Source organism: Gavialis gangeticus, unplaced genomic scaffold, assembly GCF_001723915.1.
Source record: "Gavialis gangeticus isolate Ggan-Ray unplaced genomic scaffold, GavGan_comp1, whole genome shotgun sequence".
NCBI classification, from domain to species: domain Eukaryota; kingdom Metazoa; phylum Chordata; order Crocodylia; family Gavialidae; genus Gavialis; species Gavialis gangeticus.
The window spans coordinates 14,992,419-15,012,202 of record NW_017728980.1 but is presented as its reverse complement, the minus strand read 5'-3'; the positions used below and the strand labels follow the sequence as shown (position 1 = coordinate 15,012,202).

Here is a 19,784-nt window from a genome sequence, read left to right as displayed (position 1 = left end):
CATTTCCTTCCTACCTCCCATTTCATTACTACCCACCATCCTATTAACCTGCAGCAAGGCTAGAAGCCTGCCCAAGTTCACTAGCTCTGCAGTGGCGACTCAGCTATAGCTGCTAGACCACAAAACCCTCAATATCCCATGATAGCATGAATGTAGCAACTTCCCTCAGCCCCCACCAGCCTCCTTCCCTATTTAAATGCTCTGCAGCTGCAAAGACTCCTCAATTCCTGCACTGGACACTGGATCACGTGCACAGCAGTAAAAAAAAGGGGAGGGGGCTTGGACCTGTTTGTGAACTCTGAGGCTCTGGATAAACAGTGAAAGGAAACAGGAGGTTGCAGAGGGACACCCACGGACCTCACATCCCATACCTGAATGACCATATTCAATTCCAGGGATAAGTTCATCATCAGGCCCAGCACTGCAAACAGACATTCTTGGTACTCTGCAGCACCACCATCAGAGCAGCACACCTCCTACACACAGGGGAAAACAGAATATTCAGTATCCAATTCATCATGGGAAGGTTCAAAATATGCATTTCCTTATTCAACCACTCAGCATCCCCCTTGTCATCGTGCCTCAGACTCCCAAGGACCCATGAACCTGCCACAGAAAGGTCCACAGCAAGAAGACTCGCCCATCTGGAAGTGACCTGCTGAGTCAAAGTGGAACCACCTTCACTGGTATTCAGTGGCTCACAACTGAGCAGCCCTCTCTCTGCCTGATCCCTAAGGTCCATTGTGAGATCTAATGGCTCCCTGAACCCAACACAGAAAGGCACATGGCAAGAACCTTGATGCTTCTCCCCAACCTCAAAGAAATCAACGGGGAAGAAAGGAATTTATTTAGTGCAGTTCTTGGCCAGGAGCAGAGGCATCACAGATGCCCTAGGGGAGAGCACGATGCCCACACTGCAATGACAAAGAGGCACCTAATGCAAATCCCAAACCTGCATCACCACAGGCTGACAGGCAATTAGTCATCATGTGTCCCAGCCATCCCAGTACAAATGATGTCCCTAATTTCTCTAGTCCCCCTGACAGGGGGGACCTGTACTGCTTATGTAGGAACTTCCAGGGGGCAGGTATCAGCTTCCAACTCCAGCATTATCCTGCAACCATGCTCACCCTCACCTCAGACATTGTGCAACAGGCCACAGTTCTATGTATGAGCTTTCCAGTACTGGCATCCAAACTATTTGGAAGCAGCACCATCTTCTCTGCTCCTGGAAGCACATGCCTGTCGTTTTGCAATGGCTGAGAGCAGAACTCCCCATGCTGTCTGGAATAGCTCCATAAACCATAGAAGGCAGTGGGGCAGGGTGATTTCCAGTACACCAGGGCTCACACCGTAACAGGATGTGTGCAGTTTGCTGAGGAGAGACATGCAGCTGATGCATCCACTCCTAGATAGGCTTTGCTTCATGTGGAGCAAAGGAGCATGGGATGCACATCCTGCAGCGGGCTCAGGAATTAAGAAGCAAAGGGCAGTAGCTGAGAGGCTGGCATAAGAATGCAACGCAGACGGCAAAGGGTGGATTCGTAGGACCTGCGGGGTTTGAGGGTGGTTTCAGCACCACTCCAGCTGTGGGTGCAGACCTGGCTAGACTTACCATCAGCTGCAAGCAGGCCTGCCAGCATTCCTGACTTTCTGCCATCTGCACCCGGATGACTCCATCACTGCACAGGTCCCCCATGACAGCGATGCCGTGAGCTAGGGCTGCCCGGTTCACCAGCCTGACAGTTTTCTCAAAAAAAAAAAAAAGAAAAAGAACAAGAATGGTTGAGGAGAATTAGGACGTTCTTTTCTTACTCCTAGCCCTACTGCGGTGAAAGTGGCAACAGGAAAGCCAGTTGCTCCTCACCAGTTTCAATCAGAGGCACACTGCACATTGTAGGTTACCTCAGTCAGAGCGACACAGGAAATCTCAGTGTGTTGCTCTGAACATTTACTCCGGTGGTGTCAGCAATTGTCTCTCTGTACCTTGAGATCCTCTCACTACCCCACTGGGCACAAACAGTCTGACAGCTCCAGAGGGAAGGGCAGAGGTGAGTCCATACTGTTACTGCTGCAATCTTCTCTTGCTTATTTTGGACGGTTGAGAGAGGAGAATTTTTTTCTTTCCAGTTCTCGCCTAATGCAATGTACTGCTGATCTGCCCTCCTGCTATCCCAGTGGTAGGCCTCTTTGCAAATAGCGCTTTAAAGGATCACGGTTTGTGATGTGAATGAATGACAGCTGGAAAATGGACCAAACCAACCAAGTTTATTTAATCTGTAATCTAAAGTTGCCTTCAAACCCAGATTGCGGTCATTAGAAAGAACTGGATTTGCTGGGGTTTGTGTACTGACTGGCCTAGACAGGCCCTTCTGCGACTCCACTTGGCAATTCCTACTGTTCTGTAATAGAGGAGTCATTTAATTCCTCACACAAACACAGAGAAGTGGAGAGGCCTTCTGAGCCATTGAGCCCACCCCCAAGGAATCTAGCCTCAAGCTAAAAGGGATTATTGCTAGAGTAATCATACAAAATTTTCAAGGAAAAGAAGAGGTGGAAAACCCTTGGCTCCTTTCTTACCAGCAACTGGACAAATAATGGCAAAGTTCCCGTGGAAAGTTTGATACGACACTGGATTTTGAATCTGTTGGCAAAACAATACACAGATTCTTGTGGATCAAGGCAAAATTCATATGCAGACAAATGCAGAAAGAGCCAGGCAAATTTTATTCCCTGAAAGAGAGCAAATTCCCTGGATTTTTTGCCAACATCCTGTTCCTTACTACTTTGCTTAAAGATGTTGTGATGATGTAAAACAGTAATCAAATCAAATTCTGTCCTCTATGACTCCTATGCAAATATGAGAGTCTGACCTTGGTCTGAGCAGTATAAATTAATAATTAAATGATTCTCTTTGGTATAAAACTATTTCCATTTCTGCCAAAGCCTCTCATCTTATCTATTATGTTAACATGAAATGGCTCTTTGTCTATCCAGCACGTGGCAAGTGCGTTCATCATAAAGCTCAGCAAGTTGTTGTTTTCTAACCTAGTGCTATGAGAACCTGTGATAAGTCCCAAAACGTAGCACGGAAGAACTGAATGGTTTAAAAAGTGCTACTTACTTTTCCTCCTTCATTAGGTCAGTTAGCAAGTTCATGGCACACATAGCCCTGGTGTCGGGAACCTTGATAAATGCCATAAGCAGCTGCAGCCACCTGTTCAAAGGCAATAATTTTGTACGACATCAGAAAAAACACTGGTGATGGCTGTATTTTCAGGAGTACCTAAATGCTTTAGGTGCCAAAACCCCTTTCACTTCCAGTGGGATTTTGGCATATTGACTTAAACCTACATTTCCCCAAAATTTTTATGACCTGAACTCCCTTGGCAACAATAACAAAATGCCTAAATACCTTTGGGACTCTAAACGTTGTCAGGTCCCTAGCTCTGTAAAATGTAGCTGGACTGACTTCAATAAAGCTAGGTTAATTTACACCAGTTGTGAGGGAAAATCCTCAACCAGTCATCATTTCCAAAAGCTCCACGGTATATGGTACACTGTCGCTCAACTGCCTGGCTGCTGACCACCTTCTAGGTATCTACTGGTCATGGCACATCAAGGTAGAGTGAGCCTGCCATGCTGAAGAATATAACCCGGGTATATATTAATGTGCATACGGTTTCAATGGAATGTGCGTGTGTGTGTGCATGTATGTATATATAATGCAGTGGAGGCCAAGAGCAAAAGTTTGACATGGTATGCTGAACAAACATAACAGTCCCTTTGAGTCTTCCCAGTGAATCGCAGAGCAGTGGTAAGGTTCTTGATCCACCACTTGGTAGCAGCGAGAGCACCACATACATCAGTCACCATTTCTACTCTCCAAAAAGCATGTGTGCTGCTATGTGCTATACACTTGCAAAAACAGCACAGTCTACAGAAGTTCCAACTGTGACCTCAGCAAAATGATCGGTGTTTCTACAGAAATGCCAAAGGCTTCCAATATGACCTGGCACTATAAAGATGTTAGAGCTCAGCATAATGCTCATTCCACAGTACAAAGAATCGCATCTCCATTTTTCCTCCTTCTCCACATTTATAAGACAGAAGGGGCAATTTGAGCACATCATTCCAAAGACTGTGCCAGCAAATCCTGCACACAAGTGAGCAATTAAATGTATAACTTCTCACTCATGCAGGCAAATATCTAGTCTTCAGGCTCAAATACAATCTGCTATAAGTTTCCAATGGCCACAGTTGCACTTTTGGGCACTCATGTATCTCTGTGAATCAGTCCCCCGTTTCTTCTGTCCATCCTAACTCATTTTTAACAATCAGGCCCACAATCTTTCCTCAAAGGGTGATGGAAATGTTTTCCAGACCCATGATATTCTAGACCAGAGCAGTATTAATCGACTGTTCTAAATAACAAAGCATTCAAACTTCCCCTGAGACATGGCTCATTTCTTTAACCTTCCTTTTGATGGAAAAGGTCTCGGGATTAATGCCTTACACACATTACTAAGTTTGTACATCTGTTCAAGAACCCTTTTTTCTATTCATCAATTATTTTGAATCATTTAAGCTAGTTCATTAAAATTTGTTTCCTGTGTAATTGTACAAGGAGATGACGGTACAGTAGGAGAGAGTTAATAGACTGTGGTTTCTTTCTCCCTTTGGTGAGTCACAGAAATGCTGCAGTAATCATACATTCCAATTATTGAATTACGAGAAAGACTCAGCTTGAAGCTCAAGCCCCTCAAAGACAGCAGCGTAAGCACTAGGTGAAGAGCCATACAAATATATGTACTTCCATTATCTTAGACAAAAGTGAGTAACTTGCATAAGACATGTCCAAAGGTTATAAAACATTTCTCAGAAACCCTCTGCATTCAGTTGCCATAATGTGTTTGTGTCTGAAGGTCCCTATACAGGGCACACAGGAACATCTTCCCCCACACACCTGTGTTCCTTGAAATCAAGCACATCACAGTGCTGCTCTTCTCTCCAACACTGCCAGTGGTTTAAGGGCTTTCACTGAGTTACAAAATGTCCAGTGCAAGGGAATTCTGGGAACAAAGCAAAGGGCTCAGACATGGCTTGCGGGGTCACTGAAGTTATTTGGTACTGAATGATCAATATTTAGTGTTGGTGAAAGGAGCCCAAGGTCTCCACAACCCTTGGATTAGGGGCCACCAGGCACAGGGATTGCAGAGGCCTGGGTTTAGCAGCTTGCTCAACAACAAGTGTCCTGTGTGACTTCAGGCAGGTGACAGCCTCTCTGTGTCTCAGTTCTCCATCTATAAAATGGAATATTTGCCCTCCCCTTACTGCCCAAGGATGTTGTGGGGATGGGTAGATTAAAAGATTTCAAGGCACTCAGACACTGTGCTGATGGGGATCATACAGGTACCCATGATAGCTAAAGCATGAACTTCCATACCGTGTTTCTCTCCTGACTGCTAGCAAGCTTTAGAGAAGAGTGGTGTTAGGAATCTAAATAACTCATTTGGTCCTTGGACTCTAATTCTGCCCTCTGTGGTGCTGTTTTCTGTCTTGGGTACCAAAAACCAGGGAAGGGAATAAGACTGCCCCTGTCATCTCACATAAGCTACCCAACAGCCACTGACATTCAGCTACTGTCAGCCCGGGCTGGATTCCAGTTCCAGAGAAGTTCTTACCTCTCAGCCAGCCCTACCAAGGCTCTCCCTCATTTACAGGATAAAATTCTCACCAACCCTCAGTGCAGAGATCTACTGCATATTTAGCATTTCTTTCATTAAGGGCATAAGTATCACATGGCAGAGGGAGCCACAGAAGAGCGAGGAGGAGAACTTAGCTTCTGGTATTTCTCTCCTAAGTTAGAAGCAGGTACTAAAGTGGACCCACATGAACCTGGGTACCCCACAGAGAACGGTGTTAGAAATTCCAGCCAGGGCTGAAAATCATCCAGTTTGAGCACAGCTTAAGTTGTAAGTCTCCACTTCCTCATGGCAAGTTAAGTGTGAGCTCCTTGTCAATCTTTCATTCAGTGGTAAGACTGTAAGGGCACTGTTTTTTTCTGGATGGGAAACACTTGCATTACCGGGTTAGGTCCTGGTGCCTGAGCAGCAGACACCTCCCGTTTTCAGTCTGAGAGTAGAGAAATAGCAATGCCAGTGTCTCCTTCTGGATCTCAGGCACCTCAGAGGACAGAAGCTTGGGAAGCTGCACATTCACATCAGGGTGGGTTAACAGCATTCGCTGATTCTCCTCTGAAAAAGAAAAGTTTTGTTGAGGTACACTGTGTCATCCAAACCCTTCTGTGACAAAGTAGCACCTGCAGGAAAACCATTCCACAGCTTTTAACACCTTCATTCCACCCACTTACAGGCTCTTTCACTACATGACCGATCAGTTCTTCCATGTGATACTACTGCAGCACAAGGCAACTACTCAGACATTCCAAAATGAACAGGGCACTTGCCTTTAACATATACATGTGATGCTCCAAAGTTTGCATTAGCAACAGCCCAGTCCTTTGAACATAGGCTAGGTCATATATGATCCAAGTCAAGGTAGATTTTGGTCCCTGGACTTCAAAATACTCTGGGTTTTCCTCTCAACATTTTTAAATTTTGCTATCCTATTAGTCCACAGCTACAACTCCACAAAAAACAAAATGCTGAGGGGTGTTGCTTGAAAACCCATTGGATACTGATTCCTCAGTTGTTAAAGGATGTGTACCCTCTCAACCTCCAACAGCCTTTATAGGGGGTTCTGCCTTGCATCGATATTACCTGGTTAAGGAAAAAAGGACAATACAGTTCCCAGCAGAGCATAAGCTAAAAATATTAACTCAGGAGCTAGCAATGATCCCAGGATGGGCAGGAGTTTACTCTCAATCTCTTTAAGCTATCCACTGAAATAGATTGGTACTTCATTACCTGGGGGACACAACCAAAATTGTGGTTGCTGGTAGAACTATACCTCCAGCAGTTGCATTTGACCTATAAATCTTTGCTGTGCAGTGAGGTCTACATCCAAGTGCTCTGGGGAGTGATGTTCATTGAAAACAATAATTTCAAACACAGTAAGTGCCATATTAGCAGTACATTAACAATGATTAATGTTGATTACACAGCTTTACCATTCCCAGTGCAGACTGCTTGCCAGAGGACGAGTAGAGAAATAGACAGATCCACTTCAGCAGTGTTTTTCCTCTCTGCACAGAAGCCCCTAAAATGGAAATATTAATTATAAAACAGCAAAGAAACGATGAAAATGCAGGGCTCTTTGGGGATGGGTCTGGGTAACAGAGAAGGTGTTACTTGCCTATGGGCAACACAGAAAGTAACACTGATAGATGCTAAGGGAGTCGCCATAAGGCAGCCTTGTGGAGAAATTCAGTGAACTGCTCCCATCCCTTCAACTTATGGACACCAACTGTTTCCATGCTGGAGCATCTTAAATTGGCAGAAATGTCTGGTCGCCATGCCTTCTGCCTAGCATTCTGTTCTTACTGTCAATACCAATCACAGCCTTGCTTAAATATGCCTCAAGCAAGTCTCTGTCCAAAACAACTTGGAAAAAGCAGGTCTCAACACTCAGAAAATGTCTTTTGATCTCCTGCAGAAAGTATCTCCTCCCAGCCAGGAGGAAGATCAGATAGCAGAGGGATCTTAAAGCCAAATAAGTCTGCCAGATTCACGGATCGATTAGTAACATACAATGTAATAGGCAGCTATGAAGAACAAATTATAGGAAGCAGAAGGTACAAATCCTCAAGGATGACTCTTTCCTTTGATTACAGGGCTGAAAGTAATACCTGAAAATGGTTTTACAGGCCATGTTAAAGAGTGACAGGGCGACAGCTAAAGGTGTACCTCTGACTGCAACAGACCTGCACTAATTCACACCAGGTGAATATAAAAGACATGGCTTCATGCGTTTGTGTTTCTTTTACATCAAGTTCTACAAACCCTCTCACCTTCTTCACTGACAAAATACAAAGCCCCTCTCCCCCCCACATACAACAGGGGTACCACAGAGAGTAAAAACCGGGCCTGATGTACTGTAGTGGTTTTCCCCTCACATCCAAAAGCATGGTTTGTCAAAAGGTCGCACCAAAGTCAGCACATTTGGATACTTAAGCTTTTCTGTCACATTATCTCTTGAGCATTTCGTCTGAATTTCGTAAGAGGCGATTGTGTTTCTTCAAAATGTCTTTTCACTTCCTCATGCTGTAACACCCCACTGTTCTCCTTCAGAGAGGCCTTACCGTCTTATGACCTTGTTGTCATTGATGATACTGAATCCATTGTTTGTTCTAAATAAAGTTTGTTCAGTGCCTGGAACGAATTCAGAGATAACCAAGTCAGCCCCACTATCCATCTGGCTGACGTATCATCGTGAAGGCAGACTCTTCCTCTCCTGGAATGGAGTGTTAAGTGACAAGGTCACAGAAGCAATAGCTTTGGCAAAAAGGGGAAAAAAAGTGTTTGCGCCACATGAAAACAATCCTCAAAACAATATCTGGAGCAGAAACAGCATTGAAGCTAAGGGGCCTGCACCCTGTTTGGATCTGTAACTGCGCACTGTGATTTTAATTTAAAAGGAGTTTTGCAGCAAAATGGAAATGCCAAACTAGGACTTGCAAACCAGCAGATTTTAATAGTGAACTGTGTTTTAAAATCAATTAAACAACTGTTAAAGAATCAAAGCAATACTGGAGTCCAGAGGAGATGAAGGATGATAAAGGAGAAGGCTAGTTAGCTCAGTGAGTCCAGGCCCCTGTCCCAGGAGAAAAAAAGAGCCTTCAGACAGGATCTCTCATACTCAACATATATTGGAACAGTCTTAACCAAAAACTCTTAAAGAAAATAACGTACATGTAAGAACAGATCCTCATATGCCATCAGCTGTGCTTAGGTGACCTAAAACTGACAATACATCTCAAATTAAACAGCAAGAGCTGGTTGTTCCTTTACTTATCTGTTAAAGCCTGGGCTCTGGGTTTAGTTTCAGAAACAATGGCCAGTAATTCTCCACCAATTTTAGCCATGTAACCTCTTGGCTGCAGATTTCAACAATGTTACCACCAAATGCAGTGGAAAACACCTGAAGTCAGGACTTTCTGAAATTTCAGTAGCAATGGGCTCAAGTTGTGATGTTCATCTCTGAGATGGACGTCCCGAAATTCTGAGTGTCTTTGCCTCTAGCATTCCAGCCGGGGTCTGTCTAATGCTTTTCAAACCCAGTATTAGCTACCAAATGCAAAATGCTGGTGTCTTCTCTGATCATTTGCATAAAGCTACCAAGGATTACTGCACTGCGACAAGGACTGAACTACAGTGCTTAGTTTAAGAAGAAAGGAGGATTGGAGGGTGCTAAATGGATTTACATGGAAACATAAAATCATGGGAAAAAATTGCCAGCTGCCTTTAGCCACTGAACACTTATCCTCATTACACAAGCAATGAGGTCTCTTCTACTATGAAGCAGCATATAACTCTCACCATCGTTAAAGAGAGGCCTGTGCTCACGTACTGCAGGAGAAGAGAGAGCTGTCTTGCAACGTTAAGTTGACAAAGCAAGCCCTTCGTTTTGTTCAGCAGTGTGTGCCTGGTTGGCAAGCATCTGTGCTCACCACTGACGTGCCAAGAAATACTGGCATATTCCACACAAGCATTTACTGGCCTACAACACCAACCTTGGAACAGTGAATTATTCTAACAGAGGAAGAATTTTTGTAACCTCTGTGGACCAGACCCAACTCCCCTTCAGGACTTCCACTGCCTGAGATCACACCTCATGTTTCCATACAATGCAAGCAGGTATAGCATAAAGTACTCACGCTCTCTTATTGCTTCAGTCAAAAGTCTAATGCCACCTGCATAGTAGAGGGCATTCTGGTCAGCTCTGTCGAGCTTCTGGAGCAACTCTTTCACAGATACAGCTGTTAACTTGCCAGACTGAAATTCCTCCAAGGCTTTCTCTTCTTCCATTGCCACCTTCTCCTGTAAGTCTACTTCATTCAGGCAGCCTTGAGAAGCAAAAGAAAGAAAAGCTGAAAATGAATTCAGTGAAAGGGCAATTTCTTGAAGCAGACTAAGGCCAGGAAAATGTGGGAAAAGCACATAAGGTCTTGGGGGGCTAGATGGAAATGTCCCAAGGCTAAAACCAAAGGGGAGTCAGTGTGGCCTAGTGGGTTGGGAAGTGTCTGGTGTTCCATGTGGAGTAGTTGAAGGAAAATGGTCCTGACTGAGATGAGTCACATGGACAGATGAGCGGAGACTAGTTGCAAGGAAGAAGAGTCACCCTAACAGCAGGGTGGGGAGAAACCTCTGCAGAGTGCTTTGCAGAGGTGGCAGCTGGGGTAGAATTTAAATTCCAGTTTTCGTGCTGGACAAAGGTACTGGAAAGACCTGGGTTTTGTCTTCTTACCTTTATACAGGCTTTCCTTCCGGGGATCAAGTTCTAAGAGCTTCTGATAGCATTGCCTGGACTTAACAAGGGGATAAAAAGACATTAAAGAGAGCTGAAAAAAGAAGGGGAAACATGCAGCTTAGACAACTAACATGAGAGGACCTGATCTAAAACTGCTGAAGTTAATGGAATGAGTCCTGGGGAATTCAGTAACGTTTGAGTTTGGACCACAGTGCTGTCATCTTTACTCCCAAAAATTCTTCCCTATCTCCACATTAAAAATTGAGCAGAGGGAGGGGGGAAAAAAATCAGACCACTCTTCCTACTGACACTTGCAATGTAGGAAGGTGGGCAGTAGGCAACTAGAGAAAAAAGTTTTATAAAGATGCAAGTGACATCCATCTGCAACAATGCCAGTTGAAATTATCTAGCATGAAATGTCTGATGGATGTAATCCCTCATGAATCTCTATTACTTCAAAATTAGAGAGAGCTATCCAAAACTCTGCCCATAAGCAAAAGACAAGAGGCAGAGCATCCCCAGTGAGAAATGAATCAATATCTGCCCTCAAGTTAATAGTAAAAGAAGCACAGCTGCAAAATGCAGCTCCACATGCCATGACAACTAAACTTTATAGATTATTTTTCTACCAGTTCTAGCATCAAACTCTAAGCAATTTAAGAACTTTCTCTTTATTTTTACTGATCAGGGAAAAATTAAATAAATTACATTTTACGAGTAATTAAGTTGCACCATTTTACGAGCAATTAAGTTCACCATAGGTAGGAAAAGCAGAATGAAACGGTTTACGCCACACTTACTTCATTAGGGGCTTGGAAAGATTAATGCTAATACAATAATGAGATCTTCACGAGCACTTTTCATTCTGACAGATCTCTCAACCTGAAATATGTTAAGGACCACCTGAGCCACAAATGAAATGCAGCCACCCGTGTGAAACGGGGCAGCTTTGTAATAGAGAACTCATGCCACAGAAAGCCATTTGGAAAAAAAAGAGGCAAAGCTTTTATTGTTCAACAGCATGGTCAGGGCAAACACAGATATCATTGGCAGAATGCAACTGCCAGAGATGGAATCTGGTAAGGACCTTCTGTCTTAGGAAAATTACTGCGGATAGAAAATACCACAGTTTTATAGCCCATCTGAGCTATAGCCCTTTCTGCAGCACTGTGTCCGTTCCTTGCCACATATTGGAGCACTGGAAAATATTGGAAATGTTGGAGCATACTGGAAAGGTTGCCACCTCTGGAATCTCCCAAACATTAATACTGAGTAGAGGTCTTCCAAACACTAATACAGCTGAGAGCTGCTTTAACTTCGGAAAGCTACTGGGGCCCCAGTACAACTTGCTGTTTTAACTACAAGGCAAATTCTATGCCTTCTCCTATCAGTAGCCAGCATGTCCTTGGCAGGAATCTATCTGTGCTTTTAGCACACGCTGCAATTAGGAATGTGCAGAGAACTTTGTCAGTCTGTAGCCACGCAAAGCTGAGCAGTTATTAAAAGAGAAACAACCGTTACAAGTTGTCATTGCCATGTAGACACGTTCTCTAAGTTTTTGTGCAGACATATGTAATGCATATGGCCTGTAACACTACCACGGGATGGAAGGTTTATCACAGAGCTCAATGATGTCTTAACCCAAAGCCAAAGGCAATATGCATGAGCATGATAGGTTATTGCTTGTCAGATTAAGACCATTAATTTGTTTCCCGTGCCTTCTAGTGCCAGACCCAACTGGCAGCCATGCATTTTGCTATTATATTAGGTTAAACCTGGACTGACTTCCTAAAACACAGGGTTACTCCAAGTTTACACCTAAGTAACTGAGAACTGACTGTGGCCTAGTGCCTACAACGACTATGCAACTTACCTCACTGTAGTGCTTCAGTGCCAGGTGAGCTTTGCCCATGTGGAAATAGGCTTTCATACATTTTTCATTGCACTGGGTCAGAAAGAATTATCCGTTAAAACTTTTACACTGTTGAATCATTAAACACTTTTCTCACTCTGGTTTGTAACATTATAGCAACTACACCAAGCCAGCTCTGCAGATGGAATGGGCTGCACTTCACATGAGGCCGGCAGACTTTTGTTTCCTTGAGTAATGCTCAGCCTCCCTTCTGTGACAAAATCAACTTCTGGCACGCGGTCCTTTCTCAGTACGTGCCTTGTGAGCTGGGTTGAACTAAGACTGGCCCATTTCTGACAATGAATGCCCAGGAATTCGGATTTTAGAATATATAGCGTGTATCTAGATGGACTGTCTACAAAGTGTTTGCAATGGCTTTCCGCTACCTGCTCACTTCCATGTATTCATTAGCATTTGTGAGTTAAATAAACAGGGTAAGTAAGTTAGATTTCACAAATACCTCACATCAGGACACAGCACACGCATCTAAAACACTGTTCTGCTGCACAGACTAAATTATACCTGACAAGATCTTCCCTTGTTGTCTACTGAATCTCGTCTGCCTTCCTGCAAGAGTTGTAATTTTCTGTGTGACACCTGCTCTATGATTAGGAGAGCTCTAGACTCAACTGGCATGGTAATATTAGGAGAGATGGAGAAAAACATGATGAAAAAACTTTTAAAACTTCAATACCTTTGCGGTACTGGCTTTTCTGTTCAAATGATCAGACCGGAAGCCTGAGAACTGCTGGCTAGAGAACAACCTGAACCAAAATCATTCACTACCTGTTTGCCAACAGGGAAAACAAATAATTGAAAAGCACAAAGATGGGTCCAATTCAATACGAACTTAATACTGCTGCTCCTAGAGCCATTTACATGGGCAATTAGTACAGATATTCATTTCTGACAGTCTTTTTTGTGTAAGCTAAGGCTAATTCCTCTTACTGAATTACGTGTATGATCCTCTATTTCTGTAGCACCCTTGCCTGAATTTGCTCTAAGAATCACCAACTGCACATCGCATTACATAAGACTAGCGTTACTCGCAATTTAAAGTTTTGAATCTCTCTGGAGTAGCCCTGCCAAAAATGAAATGAGTTCTAATTGTCTCTAGCTCTGATAATTTTCTTACACAGATAAGAAACAGCCAACTCCAAATGCTGACAGACTGGCTGGCCTTTTCCAGATCAACTGAATAGCAGAAGAATATTAATTTCTTCATAAGACAGCACTGATAGTATTAATGATATGACAGAGTCACCTGGAATTTTATAGGGATCAATGTCCTAAACCACTGCCTTTGCTTTTGGCTTACATTAGATTTCTCCTCTTTTCCAACACTTAGGAGGTACTTTATCATTTCAAACTTTTAATTACATGTGTTAAACCTGAAAAATCTGTTGCATCAAGACAGCATTTAACATGTTAAATAACCCTGTGGCCGAGAAGTTAGTTCGGTACCGGTGGCTCATCTCAACCCTTAAAGGATGCTGGAATCTGAGAGATGATGGATCGTTTTATCTCCAAAGAAGCTACCACTGCACACAAGCACCGTCCTCCTCCCCCCTCCAAGGATTTGGGCAGACTTGGAAAGACCGTGGCAAGGTTTGAGCATTGCTCATGGCCCTTTGTAGCCTGTTAACCTGTGATAAATTTCACCTCTGTACCGTAAGTGCATTTGCTGCAGGTAAAGCTGGATTATAATGTCGTTCCTGAGGACTGTCTGCTGGTGCCATCAGAATCACCTCTGAGGTAACTAGCTGCAATGTCAGGGTGCTGAATTCTTAGACACGGGCCTCTGCCATTACAGGGGAAGCATCAGCTGGGACATTTAAGCCAAGGGGGACCTCTAGCTTCACAACTGACTGGCCAACTTAAAAGAGCTTGTCACCATCGAAGTGATGCTGATGGCAGGATCACACGATTCGTGAGAAATTCTTATAATCAAATTCTGCTGTAAATGCGCTTATTGCACTTTGTTGAAATGCCGCCAGTAAACAGGTTTTGGCTGCCAGTGACATGCAGCTCACCTTGCTGACACATTTCAGTCTCCATCCTAGGAACTGACTGATGAACTTGCAAAACAGTTACCTTTAAAGCCCATTCACAGTCATTAATGGCCTCCTCATACTCCTGCAACTTCATGTAAGCCTGAAACCAAACCAGGACAGGATACAAACAGCAGACATATCAGCAAGAAGTCACATACTTAGCATGTCTACAGCATTTTCCGTGTTCAAAGCAGTGTATAAACATGAACTAATTAATTAAGGCAGTATGTTTTAACCCATGGGAGTGCCAATATATTGATTTTTGCAAGCAATTAACCACTACTCCTTAACCTTCCTGATGGCGCCCTGCAACTGTTCGTCATTTTTCAAAATTAATTAAAAACAAGTCAAGCTCAACATTCACACAGGTCTGAGCCAAACTGACAGTAGACAGGAGACAGGTCCTTAGTCAATGAGGAAAACCTTTATTCATCTTTCATAATAAAATGAAGCCTGAAAGAATAAGCACCTGGCTGAAATTCCCATCACCGGCTAATACAGCAAAGGATAGAGCCAATCATCACCTGTGAGTGATGTGGAGACCTAAGGCAACACACAGAGGAAGGCCCAGGGCAAACTACCATATCTGCTGTGCCTCGCCCCTGTTTCAGCACATCTACCACACACCCGGCCCCCGGAAGCTGGTTTGGGTTCACAAGCTCTGTGATCCCTTGTTCCATCAGCGTGTTAGTGCAGGCTATTTAGCACCTGAAGCAATACATGGCAGCAAATGCTCTGCAGCTGACCTGCGCTCTGTTCGTGTACAGCTCCGGCATGTCCTTCCGCTTCTCGAGCCCTTCCGTGTATCTCTGGACAGCTGTGCCATAGTCTCCTTTACTGAACGCACGGTTTCCCTTCTCTTTCAGGGCTGCAGCAACAAGAGACACAGGTTTTAAATGTCATTTCTTCCAACTGTAGATGCAGGAAACAAAGGCCATGTTCTTCTGCTGCCCCCTACGCTAAGAACTCCCATTCCCTCTCCTCTCTTGGAGCAGTCTTCACTGGCATGTAACAGGCTTCTCTCTATGTGTTTCCATTAATATGCCTCTGTATATTTACACTTCAGGGCCAATTTCTCACCCCTTCCCTCAAATTTCTCTTGCTCCCCCAGCCATGGGCATCCTTATCAGATGGGGGACAGCCAGTGACCGCACCAACTCAAGTGAACAGCCAGGGTTCCCTTCCACTCAGTGCTATGAACAAAATCAACATGCATGGAAGCGTGGTTAACAGCCTGGCTCAACTACCTCTTAATTCAGCTCTGCTCCCTCTAGGCAGGGCTTAGTCAACATCAGACATCTAAAAACTTCAGCAATTACCATTCGCTAAGCCTTCATTTTTCTTCCTTCTTCTAGCTCGCTCTTTTGCATCCTTCTCTAGGGCTGCCAAAAAATCACCTTTGAGCAGAAAAGTTAGGATGGCATTTCAGTTAAAAAAAAAAAAAGAGAGAGAGATTTCCTCATTAAAAAAGCAAACCATGGATGAGAGAAAAGTCACTTCTGAGCTACAATTTCTCCACAAAGAAAATCTTAAGGGGACATTTCATTACTCTGATATTAATTGGGACATAGGTGATAAGCTATAACAACATAAAGGCTGTAGTACTGCTCAAGATTTGCATACCTGGCTTTTTAAGTAGCTCATCTCTAGGAGATGGGCCTGTATTTTAATTCAGAATAATGAGGCTCTTTGGTGAGAGCTGGGGAACACCTAGAAAAACTTCCTTGCTATGCATAATGCAGCCAAGCATATAGGACTCTTTAATGTAAGCAATTACAGGTTTGATCCAGCCCCCATTAAGTAAAAAAAATTCCTACTGACTTCTGTGGGAGTAGGACTGGGCCTGGCATGAGACAGCAGCAATATGTGCTCTAGTTTTCTCTCTACAAAAAACTCATAGCGGGTTAATGACTGAAGAGGAGAATGCCATCCTACCTGGGTTTTCTGTCTTCACATTGTGGGTGTCCTGAAAAACAAGGAACGCGTGACAATCGCACCCAAACACATGCACAAAACAAAGGAAGTTTTGAACTGGAAAGAAACCACATTACTCTGAAGTACAGGTGTGTGGATCACATGTATTTCTGAAAGTAACTCAAAATGCAGTTCTGTGACAATGTGTCTCTCAAAGCACGAGCTGCGTTTTTAAACTTGTCAGAACTAATCCCATCAGGAACATTTAAAACCACAGAAACAGAGAAAACAAACAAGCCAATGCTCAGGCTGCCTCTTTCAAAAATCAATTTGGCTAAGAAATTCTGTCAGACTCTTCACATGCCCCAATTCACTGCTGCAGCCTGATGCTTTCAACTGCGTCAACGAAGAACGCAGGCAGACTGCATAATCAAAACATGTATTTTAATTGTTCAATTGCCATTAAATATTGATCGTTATTAATTATAACATTTGTATTATAATTGCTTACTTATTTAAAGAGATCAGGTGGAGCAGCATGTACAACCAGATTTGCAAAGATGTTTATGCATCCAAAAAAACGGAGAGATGCCTTGTGGGAATTTTCTCAAGTGTCTCAACAGGGTAAGCGCCTCTCTCCCATTGGTGTCTAGCCTGTTTGGACCCCTTTGACATTCCCACTAAGTATCTGCCTACATTTTTAGGTACCCAAATACCTTTGAAATACTGCACTCTTAATGGCTGAATCAAACCCTACGGAGATCAGTGGAAAAATCTGCACTATAGTAGCCATGTGTTGCAGGATGTCAATGCCTCCACCTGACTTCTTATATGATTAACACAAAGCCGTCTCCTTCTGACCTCACGTAGCTTGAAAAGCTACACGCCTCACCATGTAAAACATGGCATGGGGTACTCTCAGATATGCTCCCATGTAAGGAAATTAAACGTGGGCTTTGGCTTTGTTTGTGCTATATTTTAGCTATGCTTACGTGCCCTGGGTCTATACATAGAATCATAGAAAATGAGGGTGGGAAGGGACCTCAGGAGGTCACATCTAGTCCAAAGCAGGGCCAGCCCCAACAACATCATTCCAACTAAGGCTTTTTTGAGCCAGGCCTTAAAAACCTTGAAGGATGGAGACTCCCCCGCCTCTTTGGGGAACCTGGTCCAGTGCTTCACCACCCTCCTAGTGAGAGTTTTCCCTAATATCCAACCTCAACCACCCTTGCTGCAACTTGAGCCCATTGCTCCTTGTTCATCATCTCCCCCACTGAGACCAGCCCAGCTCCGTCCTCTTTGCAGCCCCCCTGCAGGGAGGTGACAGCTGCTATTCAATCCCCCTTGGTCTTCTCTTCTCCAGACTCAATCAGCCCATGTCCCTTGGCCACTCCTCACCAGTCCTGTCCCCCAGCCCCACGACCATTTTCATTGCCCCTGCTAGACTCTCTCCAACTTGTCCACATCCTTTCTGTAGCGCGGGGAGGCAAAAACCAGACACAGGACTCCAGATGTGGCCTCCCCAGTGCTGAATAGAGGGGGATCACCGCTTCCCTCCATCGGCTGGCCCGGCTCCTACCAATGCTCCCACTTGTAAGTGTATGGGGGGCGCATCAGGAACTCGGAGCATGCTCTGACATAGAAGTACACAGTGTAATGCTCCTACGTCGAAGTCTAAGGGACCCCTGCGATGGACGTGTGGGAACACTGCCGAGCGCCGTCGCCCGGGCTCGCGAGCACGGTCTTACGGCCGCTCGGGAGTTGATCGCGGTCCGGTTCCACCGCGTCTCGCATTCCTCCTCGTCTCCGACCTCCTCGGTTTGGAGTCGTGTCTCCGACTCGGCAACGGCCTCTTCCCAGACGGCCGGGTCTGCGGAGCTCAAGCCTTGCACCAGGCGGGCTAAGAAACAGCAACGCGAACACATCAGCGTGGAGCAGGCTAAACCGGGGGAGGTCAGGAGCAAAACGGCGACCGCGCGGGGCCGGGGGGACACGGGGGGGGCAGGATCGGGCCCGGGGGTGCTTACTGACGTCATCCACGCGGCGCAGGAAGCGCTGGAGGTGCCGCTCGTCGCGCCGCATGGCCGGGCCGCGCCGAGTCCCGCGGTCGCCACGGCAACCGACGCCACGCCGCCGCCCCCGGCCACCGTCCGACCCCGCGGCCAATAGCGGCCGAGCAGGGGCGGGGCTCTGAGGGGAGGGGGCAGGAAGCAGCCGGAGGGCGGAAGGGGCGGAGGTCACGGGATCAGCCAATGGGAGCGCAGGGCGAGGCTGAGGCTCGCCAATCCGGAGCAGCGCGGGGGTGGGGGGCGCTTAGGGGCGGCAGGAGTGGGGTGTGTAGGCACGTGTGTGGAGATCTAGGTCTATACTGTAGAGCTATATACATAGATGTATTAGCGGTGTTTCACCTACATCACAGGAACAAAATGCATTTGGGAGTTCCTTCTTTTTAACCGAAAATTGAGGATTGTTATTTTTTTTAACTCAGAGAAAGCCAGGCCCCGCTCACCGCTGCGGCTCCGCAGTGCCACGTCCCCAGGACGCTGCTGCACGGCGGTAACGCGCCCTGCGGCCCTGGGCCCTGCCCGCTCCCGGACGACCACGGCTCGGCCCCGGCCAAGGGGGGCACCTGCTGCGCCCCGGGCCCCCTTCCTGCCCGGGACACGACATTGTCCCCGAACGACTGCCGTCAGCATCAGCCTTTCGTTCGCCGCTGGAGGAGAAAGCCCTCTCCTGCCTCCCTCCCTCGCCTCCAGCTCCGTTTAATCCCCACGGGGCGGGGGACGGGGACTGATATTTCCTAGCTTTGTTCTGTGTTTATAAAGCACCAAGCACTGGGATTCGCACCCACAAACCGGGGCTGAGGGATGTTGCCTGCCCCATAACCCAGGCCATTCACCTTCTCGGAGGCGGTAGGGTCAAGAAGCAGAAACTTACAATGCGCCCAGCGCCTCGACGTCTCACCTGCTGTCATAACAGGTTCACGCCGCGCTTCGGTGCAGACGGAGGGACGGGCAGCCTCTTGTGTCGCTCTCTGTTACTTGCAAGTGAGCTCCGATTATTATCCACATTCTGACATTTTGCAATAAAACAATCCCACACATTTATATTTTAATGGTATTAAGGAAGGGTACTGGTCCAGTGGGTCCCGCCCGGTCTTCCAAGGCATCTCTGTTGGATACTAAAAGAGACCACCTGATATTTCCTACAACACAGATTGCCCCAGTATTTTAGCGTCACCTTCTCTTCTTCCCACGGCCTTCAGCAAGGTGCGACAGGCTGGTGCTTTCTGGTGCAACACGCTCTGCTTGTGATCCAGCCAGGCATTCAGGGGCCCTCCTGGAGCAGAAAGCCCTGCAGAAAAAGTTCCAGTGTATCATCATTTACGAAGCAGAAAGGTTTGTATCAGACTGGAAGTGCACCGATTGCAGGCAAACACAGGATTAGCTGTTCTAGCGTGAAAATGGCATCCG

General features: G+C 45.6%; 1 protein-coding gene across 1 annotated transcript in view; it reads right to left on the bottom strand.

The window, feature by feature from the left end:
• The window catches only part of TTC12 (tetratricopeptide repeat domain 12), a 32,783-nt gene extending 14,370 nt beyond the window's left edge, over positions 1-18,413 (bottom strand). Inside the window, exons 1-16 of the mRNA XM_019510790.1 lie at positions 18,339-18,413; positions 18,060-18,211; positions 16,333-16,363; positions 15,717-15,794; positions 15,144-15,265; positions 14,438-14,497; positions 12,305-12,376; positions 10,429-10,489; positions 9,839-10,027; positions 8,264-8,333; positions 7,133-7,221; positions 6,089-6,257; positions 3,125-3,217; positions 2,581-2,644; positions 1,616-1,750; positions 372-476 (exon numbers count right to left, since the gene is read on the bottom strand). Of these exons, the coding sequence (XP_019366335.1) occupies positions 372-476; positions 1,616-1,750; positions 2,581-2,644; positions 3,125-3,217; positions 6,089-6,257; positions 7,133-7,221; positions 8,264-8,333; positions 9,839-10,027; positions 10,429-10,489; positions 12,305-12,376; positions 14,438-14,497; positions 15,144-15,265; positions 15,717-15,794; positions 16,333-16,363; positions 18,060-18,211; positions 18,339-18,393 (1,545 nt within the window). The 5' untranslated portion in view covers positions 18,394-18,413. The remainder of the gene's footprint in view (positions 1-371; positions 477-1,615; positions 1,751-2,580; positions 2,645-3,124; positions 3,218-6,088; positions 6,258-7,132; positions 7,222-8,263; positions 8,334-9,838; positions 10,028-10,428; positions 10,490-12,304; positions 12,377-14,437; positions 14,498-15,143; positions 15,266-15,716; positions 15,795-16,332; positions 16,364-18,059; positions 18,212-18,338) is intronic.
• Between the last annotated feature and the right edge of the window lie 1,371 nt (positions 18,414-19,784).